Consider the following 21,076-nt stretch of genomic DNA (forward strand, 5'->3'; position numbering starts at 1 on the left):
CCCCACCGTAAGTAGGCAAGTAGTAATGTTAAAATGTTGACGGTTAACGGATGGACTGGGTTACCAGGCAAAAATGCGGATGTTAGCATTTTTGCCGCCTGCGTACATAGAGTACGTGGCAGACGAGCTTGTTATGCTTGTGTTAAAAGAAGTGTGACGCAAGAGTACAGCTTTTTTAGAAAAAAATAGAAACAATCGAACTACAAAAGTCATACGTATTACTTGGAGATGTCCTTTGCATTCCATGACACTGCGTTTTCGAATTGAGGTCATGCGCGCACGGCGTACTGAATATCCGCACAGAAAATTATCAGAATTTGAAACTTAACGTCTCCTTTGGTCGCACCAGAGGACATTTGAACTCATTACACATTTACACTCGCATAATTTTAAAATGGAATTTTTATTTTTATTTCACAAAATGCGGTAACATCACAGTTTAAGAACAAAAGATCAAAAAAACAGAATTTCATTTAATGCTGCCGCTCCCTCCATTGTCCCGAGCACGGAAGCAGCGTTGCCTCGCTGAATTTCCAGCGACAATCGTTGACGGAGGTACTCATGAGAGCGAGGCTCACCCGTATGTTGTTGAAGTCGCTTGCCAATTTCTTTCACTAAACGGCTAGCTGACTTTCCCCATGGTCCAAGTGTTTCAAATGCCAGCGGTACGAAGATGTATCTGCCCTGCAGGTACAAATACAATCCCGCTTTTCTATCCTCCGCCTGAGCGGCGGCGGATCCCGCTGTAACTGAAGTGGACTTCCGGTGAGACACAGCGACAGTATCCACGCAGGTCACGTCCCATTCCAAACACGTGCCGCGTTGCCACGCGAACGTGGTGCACCCGTCCGGTCGATGATCTGACGTATGAGATGTACCTCGCGGCTCCAGTTTTGCGGGGATACCGGCTGAAACTAGCGCCCTGCACAGAATGCTGTTCAGGCCGCCGTGGCGTGCATGCCTTCCCGCAGAGAATGCACAAGACAAGCCTTGGTGACCATACACATCTACGGGCTTGTGGCATTTGGAACATGAATGTGCTTCACAGATATCTGCACCTAGTCGCAGGCCGACTGATATCTTTACGGTGTCGTCGTCCAAGCGGTTACCGATGTGTGCCGAGGGCAAGGCATTCAACCATATGCCTGCTTCCGGTGTCGACTGTGCGAGGAGACGGGCCCGGTTAATCTCATCATCGCGGAAAATGTCCAACAGTATGGATAGTGATGTGTTACACAGCGGGAGGTCCCATGCTCGTTGTGCCTTTCTCACGTTAGGCTCAGGAAGTTCTGTCAGTCGCGCCTTTGCTTTCCACAGCTCGAGAGCGGCCGAGACATTTACAGCGGGGTAACCAGGAAGCAGTAATGACATTAAGCCGGATACGGAGTGAATCGAAGCCAAAAAGGCTGGGAGAGCAAATTCTTCCGCCCGGCGTATGCCAATACCGCCTCTGCTCACTGGAAGTGTCGCCTGCCGCCAACACGGATAGTCGTCGTGAGTCGTACGTACATTGCACAGGGACTGAAAACACAGCCGCACTGCTTCATCCAGTTGATAAAGTTGTTGCGGTTGTTTCCATGCATTGCAACAGCGGAGCATATAAATAATTTTTGGGGCTCCGAGACAGTTTTTCAGTAGGAAGAGGGCGTGGTGACGTGGCAAAAGCTCTAATCGCTCACACGCCATTTTAACCGTTGCGCACTTTTCGGCTACAGCTGGACCGATGGCGTCGTCCATAACCGGTGCACCTAACAACAAGAAGTCTGCATTTGTCAGGATGCGTAGTTTCGGGTACATCTCATGGAAATATGCCACAACATCAGTCCGGGCTTCTTCGGTTCCGCCGGAGATATGAAGCTCGCATTTCGCCTCGTTCACCACTAAACCGATTTCACGAGCTCTCACGATGATCTCCGCAAAGGCATGTGCTACTGTCGCTGGTTTTCCGCCCATGGTTCCGTCATCCAGGAACCACGCATTTAAGACTGCCTTCAAAGACGCCACCACTGGCTGGAGTGCGAGGCAGAACAGTAACGGTCCCAGTGGGTCTCTTTGCTGCACTCCTGATTCGGATGACATAATCAACTGCTCAATGAAAAGCGATGAATGATTACCGTACGCACACTGAATGAAAGCTTTGTATTCAGGTAGGTGGCATTCCGCGGCGGCTAACACGGCTTCTCTAGAGACGGTGTTAAAAGCGTTTTACTCTAAAAGCGTTTAAAGCGCCTTCAATTTACTCGGGGTTCACTTTATGATTTTAAAATCATAAAGTGAACCCCGAGGCAAAATCCGGGTAAATTAAAGGCAAAATCCGGGTAGCTTTTTCGTTCTCTCCGAGTAGGATATTTTTTAATGTACGGTTTATTTATGCCAGTGACCTGTCTTCCGGATGCCACTCGAATTTATGGCAAAATCATTTGTTTGTCTCCACACACAAATCTGTTGCAGCTCACCCGTGACCCGTTCAGCTACAAAGCATCAACGCACAAAAAGACAAAATGCTTACTTTTTAGATGATACGGCACAGGATACACCTTCGAAATAAATGTCAAGTACTGTATAATCTGTATATCGCCCCCATAATTACTGCAGTTCTACTTCCGCTGGGGCAGAAGTGCACTACAGATAACGTACACAGAACAGTTCGGAGTGGAAAGGTCACGAAAATTTGGGGCTACCATAACTACACCTGCAGGAGCATGTAATGTATATAATTATTGTTATGAAGATGGGGAGGAAAGATAAATTACAGCTATGACTGCTTTGCCTTACTTTAATGCTGCTTCTACGAGTATCAATAGCCTTTTTTCAAGGTTTTTGCGCTCAGTTTGTCACCAAACCGGGGGTCATCAAGTCTGGATAAAGTAGTATACATATGTACGTACTAATAATGTACGAGTATCTCCTGAATGTGATAATGGCCTATGGCTATTAATGCGCAGTAGCTACGGTATTGTTGTTGTCCATTATTGTCGCATGTTTAGTTGGCTAGTTGACTCTGTAGAGAGCATTCGTTATAATAAAGAATAAACCGCCGGTACATACGTATATCACAGATGGCTTTCGAAACTTCTTTTGGGAATTAGGCTGTATATTGTGCTGTAAACGAACAGAGCCCTAACCACTAGCGCCTGCTTTACCGGTCAGCTGGGCAATGTCGCCCAGGCGCATATTCCCATCTACAAACTAAGTCTTATTACAACGGGTACGCTGTATGAAAATGTTGCGGCGCAACATTTGCGCTGTCGCTTATTTTTCTAAGCGTAGAAACATGAGCAATAAATTTCACATAAAATTTCTACAACATGCTATTACATTATAACTGCCTAGCCTAGTGCAAATAAACCGATATCAAGTGTAGATATATATATATATACCATTAAGATAACCGATACCCAGTCAGCCGCCTATACAGCTTCGAAAATATCTTCAATAAGTTCTTCGTGCTACTTGGTGACACCAAGCGTCTTATCACTCTAAAACGTTGGATGATGTAATTGATATTCAACAACGTTTTCATGTGTTATGACATTCCCGTCTACATGCATATGTACTTCCGTAAATTACAAAAAAGATCAAGCTCAGCTTGTAAAAAACTGTGTGTCAGCTTAGTAAACCGCAACTAACAATTTTAACGGTGAAGAATTAATGCATTCGTAAGCAGAAACCAAAAAATGCGCCTGTGAAACAAATAGTATTTCAACATTTGCCATTTATGACGGTTTTTTAGTCACAGACGCCGGACGAACGCCATTACCACGACAATTCGCATGTTAGCATAGACCGTCTAAACCGGAGTTCACTTAACAGAGCATGCACCGTGAACCTCGAGAATTTCTTTACATCCAGGCGGAGAAGGAAATCGAAGTTGGTTTCTGTCGGCGCCGGAAACAAAACGTGATTGTACTGGTTGTTATCGCGTGGATCCGGCATTTGTACTTTTGTCAAAACCTGAAAAACTATTTTGATAAACAGTGTTCTTCATTACAGTTAGCACTTACAAATATGAACATTTATGCGATCTACCGTATATCCAGCTAAAAAGAAAACCCGGACTTTCGCGATCTATGTATTTCACCGTTTATCAATGGAAAACGATTGTTACTTGCAATGCAGTGAGCCCTAGTGAAGGGTCAACTGTTCAGTATACGTTTGCTAACCGCCTGTAGAAAGGACAAACTAATCCTTCGCTGACAAACAGCAAGACACAGACCTTCATTAAGCGCGCGTATCGGGAGTCGTCTGCCCGCTGAATTGTCTCCTGTGTCCAAGTAGCAATATCCTTTAGATCGTCATCCGTCGGGATTGCAAAACTGCCATCAATCAAATCCCAAAGAGCGTTTAACGACACCGGTTGATCACCTCCAAACTGCCCTCGAATAATCACCATTCGAAACTGCAAGCTCTTGCTCGAATTCAGCAAAGCAACCGTCAGATTTCGGATCAAAAGGGTTCTGCAAACTGATGAAAATGCAATCAGTGCTGCATGCAAATCGGCAATAAACTCCGCTAAAACATTTTCCTGAAACCGTCCGCTGTTCACATTCCACTTTTGGTTGTGCAGAACGAAAGTGTGAGCCGTCTGATAGCCTTTTTCTTGCATGATGCGCTGGAAGACCCCGGCATTCATCGTTGGTAATTTGTGCTTAAAATGCGCCAATCGCGGCGAGTTCGTGGTGGTGATAAGCTTACTCCAGCGGTGACAGATACTGGCAGCATTCAGGTATTCCTCTTCAGCTGCTTCTTCTGCTGACAGATAACCATATTATTAACCAGATAACCATATTATTAACCATATTATTAACCAGATTAGATAACCAGATAACCTGACCATATTCCAGGCTGGTTCCATTTAGTAAGAGAGGAGACGCCAGAACACCCTTCCAAACACTGCATACAGCTTGAATTCGACACTGTTGTGCAGTGTTTAAATTTTCAAAAATCTTTGCCAAGAGCTCTGCCGGCAGCAAAGTCAAACCGCTTTCCAACGGCTTCATGTCGTCTGTCTTATGACGCTTGGCCCCGCTGACCCCGGCGCTCTGCTTCAACTTTCGCTTGCGGCATTTCTCGGAGCAGCTGGTCGCGTTTTTTTTGAACTAGGATAACACAGTATAATCACTCAGATTTCTGCCCTCCAAAAACATCGTTTCAATATTGCAAGGAAAGTAAACTAAAAGGGTTTAGGTATCATCCATGATCCCCGTTCCAACGGAACACCTGCCATCTCACTGTGAATCCAGTTATTCATACCTTAATTATTTAAAAATTTCGTTATTTTGACTTTTATACAAGAAATACATGTCGTTCTTTTGAAACTACCATTTCAAAAAAACACAAAATATATTTGACATAAAAAAAATACAAAAAAATAGTACCAAAAAATTAACATACAACAAAATTACGAAAATACATTTCATGATTGCCATGTTCCGAAATCGCACAAGGATCAAGTACTATTCCAGTAAAAAACTTTTGCCTGACCTACTTTTGTTTGGTAGAAATCACCATCTTTGGCGAGCGTTGCCAGATTTTGATCAAAAGGTATCAGGATCTGGTTTCCTCGAAGAACGGTTGTCATAAACCCATCTGGAAGTGCTACTCGGACCAATCCGAAGGAATACAGAGAAAAGTCCCCCATTAAAAGAGTGGCAGCATATCGTTTGCGCTGTCCCGCACTCCCAAGACGCATGTTCGCTTCTGTGGCAAACTCTTCTTTTTTCTCTGCATATAAAAAATATCGAATACTAAGCGCTTTTTTTATTAGAATTTCAAACGGGAAATTGTGCGGTGTTATCTACATTCAATGGCAACAAATCAGAAAAATCTCAACATGAGATGGTTTCTTCCTATGCAGTGCCCCAAACTTCCACTATTCAATAGACCCGCCGCACTACGTGTACAGATACGTAACAAAAGGAACGTTTAACGCCCAATTCTTAACTAATTAGGCATATTTTATTGATTCTCTATAGGTGTTTTATGTTTATACCCAGAGACTATCTTGCCATAATTATAAATGCAGTATGTTAAAATTACATATTATTGTACCTACTGCACTTACCTATTGAGCGTGCGTACAGTCTGCCGGTTTGGCCTTCATTACACAATACGTTCCGATTCCGACGGAGATAGATGCCACCGAACCGGTGAAATCGCCTGATTTCAGTTCCAGAAGTAGTTTTATGGGCGAATTCGATATGCAACCCAACGTCGACGCCGTAAGCGACTCTACCACTCACTACGTCACCGTCGACCAGAACATCTACTACGGTATTATCGCTGTTTCCACCACGTCGCACGGTACAACAAGAATTATTTTTGGGGATACGAGCGTTTTTAGGCACAGCTACTGGCCGGCTCCAGTGCGATTTCCGTGCTAGAACACTGGATCGGGCCGGCGGGAGCCAATAGGCCTGTCGATTTGGCATTTCTAGCTATCAATGCAGTATTTTGGCGAGCAGCCGGCGATACACCACTCCGTGTAGAATCCTCACAGCGCAGTTTAAAAGTGCACGCTACAAGCCACAAGGCGCCGTATAATGAAAGGACTCTGATCTACCGATGCAGTGACGTCAGCTTATCAATATCGGACGGTGCGTAGAACGGAAAGCGTACCGCAAACTTCTGGCATGATGAAAATCGCAGTGTCCATAGGCTGGCCGATCTCGGCCAGACCGGGTTTAGGGAACCGATATTTTAGTTTCCTCGTACAGAAATCGTACCGGTTGCAGAGTTCATTCCATATGTACTGGCTAGACAGTTATACCAGCAGACCGAGAGAAAAGCCGAATCCGGGTATCCTGTTGTTTGCTTTACTATTCTGCAGTACCGTGACCTCGATTCCCGGGTTTGTTCGATCCGGATGCGCACATAATTTTAGCACTATCACGGGAATGATTCAAACTAATTTACTATATTATATTTAATTTCTACTGTTTTCTCCGCGCGGTATTACAAACGTTCCACGGTTTCGAAAAGGAAAAGCTGAAAAAAAATAATAATCTCACTATTAGAAAGCTGCTTTGCAATAATGAAAGCTGTATTCCCTACAATAGAGATATACCGTGCCCGTGCCCCGTGGTTATCAGTCTTTCTTAACTACTTCAGCTAAAGCCGATACCATGCGTTCGTTGTGCTTGAAAACATGTGGACTGGGTACGTAGGTCACGGTAGGTGACCTTCAGGCTTCAGGATTATAAGATCTGCGAAGAGTTAAAGATGCGAAGGACGCACTTGTTCTGAAAATGATCTCGCAAAAGGAAGCACAAAAAAAAATTTTAGGTGTATCGAATAAATTAGTCCATGCCCTGGGAATCCATTACGTAATACGCTATTATCAAATTTGGTGGGAATAGAAACAACCGTGCTCCTAGTGGAAAGGTCTCTCGACAAGTATCGATGCATCGTCAATCATGATTGCATATGCAACGTAAGGTATACAGAATTACAGATAATAGCTTTGCAAATAATGGAACAACATTTTGCTTGATTAAAAACGATCAGCGTCAAGTTCCAACTGCTAGCGTTTTCTTTACCGGTCAGCTGCGTACAGTTGCTCAGAAGTGCACGCCATGCACCACTTGGCATATTCTGGAAGGCGTCGCTTATTAGTCTACAAAACTTGCACTTTACTATCCATTTTGTTAGAAAATATTTCAATATTTTTGATGTATCCGCCGTAACTGACGAATACTTCACAATACACCCTCTCCATTTTGCTACGAACACGGATAGCAGACGTGAATTAACATCCAAACCAAGTCTTGAGCTCTAACACGCCAAATTATAACAAGAAGTATTGTACGAATACTCTTTATTCTCGGTGTCGGTGTTGTTGTAGTCTAATGCTCTGCTGCAGTCGACACTCAAAGATCCCTTCCACATACCGGCGTTTGCGTATTCGCTGAGATAATTGCCGATGATTGCCACTTCTCCCTCCCTTTTTGCCTGAATTAAGTGCGGCTTCCGCTTAAGAAAGTTGCGGAACCAGGCAAATGAACAATCGCAACGAAGTTTCTTGACTTTGTCCATATCTTTTTCTCGCAGTGATCCGCGCTCCCAAAACTGCTCATGTTTTGACAAACGTTACAAAGTATAAGCTATCATATCCTCGAGCATTAAGCTTTCCAAGTGGGCAATATCCGTAAACGTGTACGGCTCCAGCTCATGAAAAGTGGTATCGCCAAAGATAATCATTCTGACGTTAGGCAATCGAGAGAAGTCTCGTCTGGTGACCACCAAATCTCTTCCTTGCGACAGTTGCAGTGTGACCAGATTTGGCATATCGCCGGCATCGAAAATCTTGGCGGTAATATGGGCGGTTGCGCAGCGTTGTACTTTTAGATCGATGATCTGCGTACGGATGGGATCGATAGCGTCATGATGCACAGGGTCTTCGGGGTCATTGCGTTCTGCTACCTCTAGCTTAATGGCTCTGTTGGGACTGGTTACACTGACGTTTCTAGCGTACTGCGCGATGGCATTCCGCGTTCCGCCCTCCCAACAGTTCATCTCGAAATATGTATTTCTTAGCGGATTCAAACCACTGTCAGGGGCGTAATGCATGAGGCAGTAGTCGTGCTTCCCATCGCCACAGGACATCTCCGCGTATATACGGCATTCATCGGCCGTGAGAGTGTCCGTTCGGAAGGAATTAATGGGCGGGGCGGTCTGTACTTCCGCGGTGGACACAGTCGGTGCATTGCAGTCGGTTTCAAACTTGATCGCTTGTTCAGCGAAACCTGACAAAGAAACACGATGTCGGTACTGCTGATGTTGGCTAATGATTTCTAGAAAACCGTACACCTAACAACCCAAAAGGGTTATTAATGCGACTTACCAGAACACTGGTGGATTAGAATACAAACAAAACATGCTGCAATTTCTCGCATGGTGTGGTTACGATCGCATTCGATTATTGATGTTTTCGGCAACGAGCCGTTCACTGCGATAAAAAAACGGGATTTTGTTCTACGGTATCACTTCGTATTACCGAATGGGCTTAAGCGACTGAGTGCAATATAAAAATTAACAATATTACTTTGCAGCTGCAACTTGGTACGAGGAAGTACTACTCTGTAAGTAGCTGTGATTTTGATCGTGCTTACTTGATTATCTCTTCGTGTGTTTGATCGTGCTTACTTGATTATCTCTTCGTGTGTTAACAACTTAACATGCCGACTCACCACGTATCCGAAGTTGAAATTTTGCAGACTTTGGACTTCCATTATAAATGCCATTTGAAAGCAATGTTCCCATAAAGTCCGCCGTTAACAACGATTAAGCGGTGCTGGATAGGCATTTGTGTGTATTCGCCGTTTCCAGAGACGCGGGCGTTATAGCAGTAAATATAGCTACAATCTGTCTGTAATAGTGTAACTGTTATTAGAGCAGCAACAAGATGGTATCAGCTGACGGTCCAGGTTACCGTGATAATGATCCGCAATCCCCGGGCCGCAGCTGATTGCCGGTGGGATGCTCTATGAAGAATTACCGGAGCACAGTGCAAAGCAGTCGCTCAGCCTCTACGAGTACTCGTAGTCCTTGCCTGGTTAGTTTAAGTTTAACGGTTTATTCTGCTTTACATCTACCACGATCACGATCACTCCTGCACGAGGCGGTAGACCATCACTTTACAGAAAATCAAATAAGTGAAAATACCGTTAACAAAGAAAGACAAGAATAATTCCGCTTTCACACCAGCGGTAACGAGCGAACAGATAAAGCCAAAACATGAGAGCGCAATAAACGAATAACAAAATTCAACTTTCAGATTGATAACATCCGTTTAATACTCGCATATGGAATAAGTAGTGTAAATTCCAAAAAGAGATTGTTTCCTAAATGTTAGTTTGCAAAATCGATTACGTATATCGATATGCGTTAGCGCATTGAATCATAACAAAATCATATCATATCACATCATAACAAGGAAAAGTATAGTATATAAATTACAAAGCACAGAATAAACAAGCTCCCCGTTACCACGACAGTCTGATAGACTGCGTTAATTTTTGATCTCTCAATTCACTCAGCAGAGCATGAACCGCAAACCGCGTCAGTTTCTGCACGTCCAGGCGGGATAGGAAGTCAAAGTTCGTCTCGGTCGGTGCCGGAAACAAAACGTGATTGTACTGATTGGTATCTCGCGGATCCGGCATCTGTATTTTCGTCAATACCTGGAAAAGAACTTTGATACACGGCGCGCTTGGGGACTGTTAACGGTATAACTCGCGTCCATAACCACAACATTCGGCCATTACTATTAAAGCAAAGCAGTCGTGGATACCGCATAAGTGGTCACAAAATTATAGATATGGCACACTTCGAACACAACAATTTTTTATGACCGCACTTCCAGGTCGTAGTCCAGTAGCCACGGTAGTAACCTGTACACTTCATATTCTGTTTGTCGACTTCCGAAAATCTTAGTAGTTCCTCTTAGCCTGGGTAGTAACCTGTAGTTTCCTGTAGTCTCGGTAGTCTGCGTAGATTTCTGTAGTCTCTGTAGTTTCCGTAGTTTTCTGTAGTCTCGGTAGTCTTGGTAGTTTGCGTGGTTTTCTGTAGTTTCCTGTAGTCTCGGTAGTTTGCGTAGTTTGCTGTAGTCTCGGTAGTTTGCGTAGTTTGCTGTAGTCGCGGTAGTTTGCTGTAGTCTCGGTAGTTTGCGTAGTTTGCTGTAGTCTCGGTAGTCCCGGTAGTCTCCGTAGTTTGCTGTAGTCTTCGTAGCCTGCGTAGTTTGCTGTAGTCCCGGTAGTTTGCGTAGTTTGCTGTAGTCTCGGTAGTTTGCGTAGTTTGCTGTAGTCTCGGCAGTTTGCGTAGTGTCCTGTAGTATCGGTAGTTTGCGTTGTTTCCTGTAGTCTCGGTAGTGTGCGTAGTTTTCTGTAGTCTCGGTAGTCTTGGTAGTTTGCATGGTTTTCTGTAGTTTGCTGTAGTCTCGGTAGTTTGCTGTAGTCTCGGAAGTTTGCGTAGTTAGCTTTAGTCTCGGTAGTTTGCGTAGTTTGCTGTAGTCGCGGTAGTTTGCTGTAGTCTCGGTAGTTTGCGTAGTTTGCTGTAGTCTCGGTAGTCCCGGTAGTCTCCGTAGTTTGCTGTAGTCTTCGTAGCCTGCGTAGTTTGCTGTAGTCCCGGTAGTTTGCGTAGTTTGCTGTAGTCTCGGTAGTTTGCGTAGTTTGCTGTAGTCTCGGCAGTTTGCGTAGTGTCCTGTAGTATCGGTAGTTTGCGTTGTTTCCTGTAGTCTCGGTAGTGTGCGTAGTTTTCTGTAGTCTCGGTAGTCTTGGTAGTTTGCATGGTTTTCTGTAGTTTGCTGTAGTCTCGGTAGTTTGCTGTAGTCTCGGAAGTTTGCGTAGTTAGCTTTAGTCTCGGTAGTTTGCGTAGTTTGCTGTAGTCGCGGTAGTTTGCTGTAGTCTCGGTAGTTTGCGTAGTTTGCTGTAGTCTCAGTAGTCCCGGTAGTCTTCGTTGTAGTCTTCGTAGCCTGCGTAGTTTGCTGTAGTCCCGGTAGTTTGCGTAGTTTGCTGTAGTCTCGGTAGTTTGCGTAGTTTGCTGTAGTCTCGGCAGTTTGCGTAGCGTCCTGTAGTATCGGTAGTTTGCGTTGTTTCCTGTAGTCTCGGTAGTGTGCGTAGTTTTCTGTAGTCTCGGTAGTCTTGGTAGTTTGCATGGTTTTCTGTAGTTTGCTGTAGTCTCGGTAGTTTGCTGTAGTCTCGGAAGTTTGCGTAGTTAGCTTTAGTCTCGGTAGTTTGCGTAGTTTGCTGTAGTCGCGGTAGTTTGCTGTAGTCTCGGTAGTTTGCGTAGTTTGCTGTAGTCTCGGTAGTCCCGGTAGTCTCCGTAGTTTGCTGTAGTCTTCGTAGCCTGCGTAGTTTGCTGTAGTCCCGGTAGTTTGCGTAGTTTGCTGTAGTCTCGGTAGTTTGCTGTAGTCTCGGAAGTTTGCGTAGTTAGCTTTAGTCTCGGTCGTTTGCGTAGTTTGCTGTAGTCCCAGTAGTTTACGTAGTTTTCTGTAGTTTCATGTAGTCTCAGTTTTTTGCGTAGTATTCTGTAGTCTCGGTAGTCCCGGTAGTCTGCGTAGTTTGCTGTAGTCTCGTTAGTTTGCGTAGTTTGCTGTAGTCCCGGTAGTTTACGTAGTTTTCTGTAGTTTCATGTAGTCTCAGTTGTTTGCGTAGTTTTTTGTAGACATCGGTAGTGTCGGTAGTTTGCGCAGTTTTCGGTCGTCTGTGATAGCCTCGGTAGTTTGTCCAGTTTTTGGCAGTCATCGCCCATAGGTAGTCTCGGCCGTCTTGGTGGTTTGTGTAATTTTCGATAGTCATTGGTAGTGTTCGTAGTTTGTGTAGTTCTCTTGGTAGCCATCGGTAGGCTCGTTAGTTTTCGGTATTTACCGGTACTCTCGGTAGTTTGTGTAGATTTGCCTTAATATTTATTCGTTTAAGAAATGATGTAATTGTGAAACACAGACCCATTTATATTTTATTTTTTCAACACCGCGCGGTTAACGAGTAAAAGCTAAAACAAAGTGGTAGTCTTATTTATCAGGTGTTCATGGAATTATGGTACATGAATGGTGTCTGGCAACATTGCAGGCGTTAGCAATTTCACGTTTTAATATCCGAGCCTTTCAGCTGGTGAGCGCAAAGAGCAAACCACAGGATTTTTTTTTGCTGCGCGGCATTCTCGCAAATACGCGTTATGTCTCAAAACTACCCTGTGCAAAAAGAAATGTTGATTAATTTTTGCCATGCTATTCGCTTGCTTTTTATAGCGCCCTATCCACGAAAATGCTTGTTCGGCAGCCATGGGATTGGGATCAGTGACATGAGGATGGCACAAACGAAATTTATCCGGATTGTAGATCTCCTTGCAACTGTCCTGGCGATGGTTTTTTATGTGCAGCCCGTCGACAATTTTGTTGATCTCGCTGAACATGTTGATGTACTCGTCTGGGAATATTCCAACGAGCGGTTCTTTAAGCGCTTTTAGTCGGCAAAAATTGCACCTGCCAAAACGTTTAGCTAGAAACGATTCCAGTGATCTGTTAGAGAGGCAAGCAGATCGTACATGTTGTCATAACAAAGGAAGTACTTGTGCCAATCCTCTTTAGGTAGCAGCTGCAGACGCTTGTATAGCCATTCCATGGTAATCAAGTAAACTTGGCTCAACGATTCGCTCCTGAGAATGAGAAAGCAATATGATGAAATCTCGAATTATTTCTCTTGATTTCTTTGCTGGCAATAACCTTTTGGAAACATGTCACTTTTTTAATCCGTTTACTGCAAAAACATTTGAAGGGCTTTTTAATTTTAGGTAGTTTTAAGTTCACCACAAACTGTTAATTTCAGTTTCGTAAATTAAAGTGTACAACGCCCTTAAATAAATTTCGAATTTACCAGGGCACATTCCGGAGCTATCAATTCAAAAAAAGTTTAATTTTTTCCGAAAAGGTAGAGCAAACTGTTTAGGATGCTTAAATAATTATTTCTGTGCCGTGTCCAAAACAAAATTTAAACGTAAATTCTGCACTGTGCTGTAGCCGATAGGTAAATGCACCGCGTTATACGTTATAATTCTACCGAACAATTTGTACAAGGCCAGCTGCCCGTTCGAGATTTTTATCTGTGCCGCTCGCTTATGGTAATAGTTGTTCATCGTTTCTGAAGATTTTAAAGCTTACATTCGGGATCGGTTCATACTGCTCCCTACTTTAATGTGTGCTAGCAGTTTTGCAACTATTACAAAGCCTAAGTAACATGCGCGTACTGATCTTTCTCGACAGATGCAAAAGCGTGCGCTGCGTCCCATTTGCAACCCGTTTCAGGGGCGACTGAATTGGAACATTTCTGTGTTAGGACTTATACGTAATATTCGGCAAATTGCTTAATCGAATCGAAGTAAATCGTTTCACTGAAAAATTTTAGTGTATACTATGCCATTTCTAGAAATTCGAACAACGATTAGCAAGCGAGCAGCACAGATAATAATTTTGAACAAGTAAATCGGCCTTGTAAAGATTGCTCAGTAACGTCATAATGTATAACGCGATGCATTATAGGTTACAGCACAGCGTAGAATGTTTTTTTAAAATTCTGTTTTGACCACGCCCATGGTACATGAGATCATTTTTTAAGCATCCTATACAGTTGTTCTACTTTTCTGCAAAAACATCAGATTTTTCCGATTTTATAGCCCCGGAATGTGCCCTGGTGAGAAAAACCTGCCTGTATAATGGCGAGAAATATGAAATTGTTCCACATGCCGAAACGAACGCGAAGATTCCTCGTGACCAATTGGTCTTAGATTTTCTTCCGTGTTTTTTCCGACACCAAGGGGCAACCACCTGTTTGTTCAAACAATCAACGCTTCTGCTTGGCGCAAATGTTTCCAAGTCAACAATTTCTTCATAAAACAAAGTGGAAGAAGGGTGCCTTGATGCCGTCTCAAGATGAGACAGCAGTATTGCAAGCTCGTCTGTCGACAGTTGAGCGTTCCAGCTGTCAGCGGTTGGTTTGCACTCAACGCAGAATGCTGAATTCTTGACCGGCTCATTTTCGCAAACTGGTGGGAGGTTGACGTGCTGAATAGCAACCGATTTCTGGAAAAGTAAAAAAGCGAATTAGTTACAAAAAAAGTAGTGCTAAAATAAAAACATTCATTTACTTGAAACTAATTCGTAATAAATGCTGCTGTGAATGCGGTGCTGTCTAACACTGGAACACTGATGTGCTCCGGTATCGCCGCATGTTGCCCGGGTGCAATCAGTGCGGCCCGATGGTTTTTTCCTACACTGCTGTAATGATCTGCGTAGTATCGCCGACGAACATCGTATTCACAAAAGCCGCGGCTCAAAAGTCTTACAAGCCAAGAAAACCACAAGGTAATAACGGCTTGGAAGGAAGACAATGGATTAGTTGACTAACGCGTATGATGACCTTCTGGCCACAGTAGAAGGGGTGTTACTAATTCGCTCTAAGCTGGCTCATTTTGTTTTAGCTGTTACGCTTCGGTCATGCAGCGTCAACAAAATGTGAGTGCATTTTCTGTGCTTTAATTGTGGTGAAAATGCCATACACAAATGATTACTGACCTTTATCGGCATTGAGCAGTGCCGATGACCAAACTTCCAGAGGCCATCCATGACATCCAGGTGAGGACATCCGCGTTGCCTTCCATCTGGACCGCAGTCGTGATGGTACAGCTCCGACTTTCTAAGCTCCTCGATGTGGATTTTAACAAACTGCAGTTGATTTTTCGCCCAAGAAAGCGGAACTTCTCATTTCTGCTGCGAAGCTCATTTTCAATTTCATTCGTGAAGAAGGCAGTAGCCACGAGTTTGCGGCTAAACGCTGTAATTATGTACGCTTGATCCATGGACTTTGAACAAGTATGTTAACGCGAGGCTCCCAGCGAAATCTGTACTACGGTTTTCAGTATGTTGTGGTGTTAATATTTTTGTAGGAAATTAGCTCGTTTCCTCTTATTACGTTCAAAACAACTTTTGCCATGGGTACCGCAACAGGGAGAGCTGCTTAAGGAAGACAAATATGGGCCATCTCTCTTATGTTCAACAGCAATGAATGTGTTTTTTATTCTCGCGCTCTTGTGAATTGTGAGTAATCATAAAGTATTTAGAAATTTAAGTTAATCAGTTAGAAAGGCAACTAAAATACCTTTTCTTAGACATTACAGGCTACATGTGATGGAAAATCGCATTCTGACGACGCCGTAAGAACTGCCGCAAAGTAACCGATTTGCTGGGACTCGAGCGTTAAACGGTTAATGTTCTGGCTTTTTACCTGTTGTCCAATTAAATGTCGTTTGCATAATTTCGGCAAAAGCTTGAAAAGTGCAGTGGGAGTGTAGCCTGCAAAACCGTGTATACAGGGGGAAAAAGCAGGCTACTCGACCCATTCCCTTTACTGCTGTCGTCAGCCGGCTAGAGTTTTACGTTGTGGCTAAACATGGTGCTTTATGTACCGCGCCTGATTTAACCATATGTACTGCCGTAACGTCATACTCCAGCCGGGTGACGGCAGCAGTGCCGTGAATTGGTTCGACTGACATGGTTTTCCCCCCTAAATGTGTTATTGTTTCAAGATGATTTCGATGCTTAGTATTTATACTTTATGTAAAGTCCAGTGTCAAAACGCCCAAGTAGATCCGTGCCGTTAAAGTTTTTTCTATATTAAAAACCTTGAAAACGTTTTGCTGATGCGATTTTTTTGTTAGGCATTGGGAAAATTATTCACGAATCAAGTCTGCTGTTTACCTAAAACGTAAACTCGATATTAAACAAATATTCTTTCCGTACACTGCGTTAATAAGTAGGAGAGCAAGGGGCCTCGTCCAGTAGACTTTCTCCGTGACCCGCAGCAAATCCCCTTGTAAATCGTACAAGAAATGACCTTTCTCCACTCCATCATAGAATGTGAAGTAGCCATATCTAGACCCACAACCAGTGCAACGCAAGCTGTACTCGTAACAAAAGCCAACGGTCTTTTGCAGATCGTATATCTGAACCTAAGGGCAACAAAACTAATAAAAAACTTGTGAGGAGATGAGGCATACTGGTGCTGGTATTTCTTATCGAACCGATAAAAGGTAACTTTGAAAAAACCGCTCACACCCAAAAACTGTGGTAACACACCGTTGCAGTGGCTGGGTAAACGTCGCATCAATAGATACATATGTTCTGATTTTCTAATTAGAGTATGTGCCGATGCATGCTGGAGTACCAGATTCTGCTTTTGCTAAGCTCAAAAGACTACGGTTCTGTTTAATAAAATTTTTTGCTAATTCGCTAATTTGCAACCGGCAGAACTTATAATTACTAGTAATTTTGTAAATAGCCTGAAAGACCTACAATACAAAATGCTTACTGCATTAATACACTGCAATAGTACTTAGTGCTATATAATCATATAAGTGTGCCATGGCTAGATACATACGAATCTCACCTGTTTTGCCGATTTAAGGCCAACTAATTGCCGAGCAATCCTTTCGCTGCTTTTCCCGGCATAGTGACAATCATAACAGCATGTTGTATTTGGAGGACACAGGTACACTGCATCCGCAAAGGTTTCCGGCTTTTCGAGCATTTGTGGCATGTATTCTTGTAAACTACTGAGAAAATCTGGCACATGGTCCTCGTCAATCCCGAATACGCAGCCGAAAATCTGAAAAGCTTACAAATCAAAACTTATTCACCTGTGGCACGATTTGTTTTAGAAAAAACGAGATCGAATTGTTTTGTTTGCAGTCTTAGTAGTATTTTGTAGGCAGCCTGTGGATACCCTGTAGTCACTGTGGGTTTCTTTGTCTTGTCTCTGTTCTTGTCTTAGTTGGTTTTTGGAACTTGATGCGTATTCACTTGCTGTATATTGTTTAACTGCAGGTGTACATAGTTTTATAAAGACAGCTTCCATAAACTCCTTTGAAGTTTCTGCGTGTGCGTAGTCATCCGTTTGCCGTATTGTGGACACCGTTTGCCGACTGTTTCTACAGGGTGCCACACTGCCACGGTTGTTTGTCTACAGGCTGTTAGCACACGACTACCGTGACTACATAAGGAAATTAAATCTCTGTTTCTCTCTTTCGTACGGAATAAGTCGTGTATTATAATATAATACATGACTCAATCCGTAAGAAAGACAAAAACAATGATTTAATTATAGTACTTCAAATTTAATTATACTATATTAAAGTACTTCAATGGACGGGATGTGCGGGTAAATCGTATTTATTAACTATTGCTGTTCGCTTTTAGACGAACGAAAGACGTACGGCAACCGTCAAATCAGTAGTCAAATCTTTAACTATTTCAATCTCGGTATGTACGTACGTTATAAATTTTCAGCCTGCAATGTAATTTAAGAATCATTAGCTGTATCCGTTAAAATAGTATTAACACGCATTTATCACACGAAAGAAGGACCACATTTACGCCACGCGCATTCTGATTACCTTCATCGTCTCTTTTTCCAGCACAGACGAAGGCATTGTATGGTAAACGCGGCGAAAGTTAAGGAGTTTATCAATATCGATGTCCCATCCCGCTGCGGAGACTTCCATCTTTGCTTACTTACTAAATTTTTGAAAATGTTGTAAACACTTCAACCCAATTTTTATTGTTATCATTCAGCGAACTTTACTGTGGATGGTGTAATGCTGAACTACTAAGGGACTACAGAAACACGAAATATACATTCAAATCTTTGCACTGCTTGCTTGAATTTCATATAATAGCAATAAGCGACAGTTTTTGGAATCGTGAAAACGGCCGGCTCTAACCGTCGCGCGTTCGAATTCCTTGTTTTGATATGTGTGCTTGCAACTGCAGTTGCCGCTTGTTATTTAAAAAATTCTTGAAATTCCATTGCTTTGGTGCCCTGGATGCATACGTATCGTAATCGTACAAGTGTTCACAAAACAAAATCATCGAAGTGGCTAGTTATCGCAGATCAATTTATCCAGCTGTTGGCATTGTTTACATAGTTTTGTTCGGCGAGTGAGTGGTGCTTTCACTGCAGCAGCAAGAAAACACGTTCAAAAACCACTGATCTGCGGATCGCATAACTTTTATAAATCATTAATTTTTCTTGAAATTTTGCAATTTCAAGCTCGCAGCGGTATTTCATGCCGCGCTGTTCGCTGTGGTGAATTAGCTTTGACATCTTTCTCATTATGGCTGGGTTATTTGGAAACAAGAAAAAGCCGAAAGAAAAGGTACGTCTTGTCGCAAGTAGTCGAGTTGCTTTTAAGCAGAGTCGAAAAGGAGGAATATTATGCAAGCATAATTTTCGTATACAATATGCCGCATCACGGCCTCCTCGTGCCTTATAAAAAAAAACCGGCTGTATGTTGTGCATCTTCTTTCCCAGATCTGGTACGAAAACAACAACCGCACGTATTATGGCATTCCTGGGGAAACAAAGGATTTTGTGCTCGGGTTCACCTTGGAAATTATTCAGACTGTTTGCGCTGGACCGACTGAGCAAGGTGGATTTTTTTGCAATCTCCGGCACATGAACCATCGAGAACGAGAATTGTAAGTTTGATGCTCGGTGATGCTACTTCAGTGATATCGCACTAGTAATTACTCGTTACGAAAAGTCAGACAACTTTCTCTGTTGGGTGGTACACATCCAGTGCAGCGCACTATGCTGCATAAGTTATGATGCATAAGCATAAGAACGGGTGTGTTAAAAACAGGAAGTGTGCAGCGCGGTATCTTGAATACTTGCGGTATGGTTGTATTGACTTTTCAGAGCGTAGATCAGCTTCGCATCGGGATGACACACGTTATCAGTCGTTATCTACTGTGCATTATGCGCAAAAAATCAAATGCCGTTGGAAAGATACGGGAATAACTGGGTTTTCGCATTGATAACATTTCTGCGAGTTTATTGCATTCATACTTGTTCTGTTTACACTTGCAACAGTAGAGTTAGAAAGCGGTGGTTCATAGAAACTTGAATGGTGCCAGTAAGGTATAAACGGCCGATTATTATTATTATTATTATTATTATTATTATTATTATTATTATTATTATTATTATTATTATTATTATTATTATTATTATTATTATTATTATTATTATTATTATTATTATTATTATTATTATTATTATTATTATTATTATTATTATTATTATTATTATTATTATTATTATTATTATTATTATTATTATTATTATTATTATTATTATTATTATTATTATTATTATTATTATTATTATTATTATTATTATTATTATTATTATTATTATTATTATTATTATTATTATTATTATTATTATTATTATTATTATTATTATTATTATTATTATTATTATTATTATTATTATTATTATTATTATTATTATTATTATTATTATTATTATTATTATTATTATTATTATTATTATTATTATTATTAATTACATCAGGAGCAGACAACCCGCTAAACGGGACTTCAACGTCTGGTCGGTAAAAAACTAAACAAAAAAGCAATTGCTAAGACAGATCAACAGTTCGGAGAGCAAATTTGAAAAATCCCACACCATCAACACTGAGTATCTGCATGTTATGTTTCTGTATGCGCTCAAAAATGTTCTTTAGTCGCATAGCCAGCGTGCCTTCTCCATGGATCCGTAAATGTTTACGTTATGAAGAAAACACTAACGATTAGTAATTATTCATAATGATAATTTTCAGTATGTGCTTCATCAGCACGAGCGCGTTCCATAAAGAAAGTCAATTCCTAAATGAGATTTCGTTTACCGAGGGAATGCCGCCTGTGGATGCCACAAACATGACGATAAAGCTGCTCGGATCGTATTACAAGTGGAAGAATGAAGACTTCGTCAAGTAAGGGTATCCCCGTGTGTCATTGCACTCGTAAACCGTAGTTACCGCCGAGCATATGGCCAGCTTGGTCACAAAAATTAAAGGATAATCTGCAATAAGAGCTAATAATTCATTTAAAAATCGCTTTTGTGTACAACAAACTGGTGCAAAATATTGAAGTGATGCGATTTTCCATAAGGAGCACGTGCGGATAGGTTCGAACCTAATTTAGCGAACGACCGTTTTACATTTCCAACATAGATGTGAAAATAGCATTGTTACTCATACGCCGAACTCCACTTTAACATTACCTGCTGTAATATTGTTATTTACTGTAATTAAAAGGACCAAGTCGATAGAGCATTACTTTTTCAAGGTGAGGTGGTTGCAGCGCGTGATTAGAAACTACGGTCAACTGTTAAGTGTAAAAAACACCTGCTTTAGCATTACAGCTGTGTGCAATTAACCACAGTTGAGCTTAATGTTTACAAAACATTGAGCGCGTACAAGATGATAGTATTGATGAATACTGACCATTCTGGTGTGCTGTGAAACACCCCTACCAAGGGCGACACCCCTACACCGAATGCATCTGGGGTGCAAACCTGCTTGAGGTCTGCACAGCAGATGCATGAGCGATACACTCCCGTCGCAGCTGTGCAGCCGTGCTGCACGCGTGCTCACCTGCACAGGCAGCTGCAGCTGCGCTGCGAGTCTCCCTGAGATTCGCACAGCACGTGTATCAGCGATACACTGGAGCCGCCGTCATGCA

General features: G+C 42.3%; 3 protein-coding genes across 3 annotated transcripts; 1 reads left to right on the forward strand and 2 right to left on the reverse strand.

The window, feature by feature from the left end:
• Window positions 1-3,451: 3,451 nt before the first annotated feature.
• LOC129595147 (uncharacterized) lies at window positions 3,452-4,685 on the reverse strand. The gene is made up of 2 exons (XM_055492064.1): window positions 4,217-4,685; window positions 3,452-3,954 (listed from the first exon to the last, which is right to left on the reverse strand). Exons 1-2 carry the CDS (start codon window positions 4,631-4,633, stop codon window positions 3,757-3,759), a joined length of 615 nt encoding a protein of 204 aa, XP_055348039.1. The 5' UTR covers window positions 4,634-4,685; the 3' UTR covers window positions 3,452-3,756.
• Window positions 4,686-7,555: 2,870 nt separating this feature from the next.
• Window positions 7,556-9,058, reverse strand: LOC129595136 (uncharacterized). Its single transcript, XM_055492052.1, has 2 exons — window positions 8,843-9,058; window positions 7,556-8,744 (listed from the first exon to the last, which is right to left on the reverse strand). Exons 1-2 carry the CDS (start codon window positions 8,892-8,894, stop codon window positions 8,089-8,091), a joined length of 708 nt encoding a protein of 235 aa, XP_055348027.1. The 5' UTR covers window positions 8,895-9,058; the 3' UTR covers window positions 7,556-8,088.
• A 9,557-nt stretch (window positions 9,059-18,615) lies between these two features.
• Window positions 18,616-20,329, forward strand: LOC129595117 (uncharacterized). Its single transcript, XM_055492031.1, has 3 exons — window positions 18,616-18,702; window positions 18,858-19,024; window positions 20,173-20,329. Exons 1-3 carry the CDS (start codon window positions 18,661-18,663, stop codon window positions 20,327-20,329), a joined length of 366 nt encoding a protein of 121 aa, XP_055348006.1. The 5' UTR covers window positions 18,616-18,660.
• Window positions 20,330-21,076: the final 747 nt, after the last annotated feature.

The sequence above is a fragment of the Paramacrobiotus metropolitanus genome, unplaced genomic scaffold, assembly GCF_019649055.1.
Source record: "Paramacrobiotus metropolitanus isolate TYO unplaced genomic scaffold, Prichtersi_v1.0 Parri_scaffold0000074, whole genome shotgun sequence".
NCBI classification, from domain to species: Eukaryota; Metazoa; Tardigrada; class Eutardigrada; order Parachela; family Macrobiotidae; genus Paramacrobiotus; species Paramacrobiotus metropolitanus.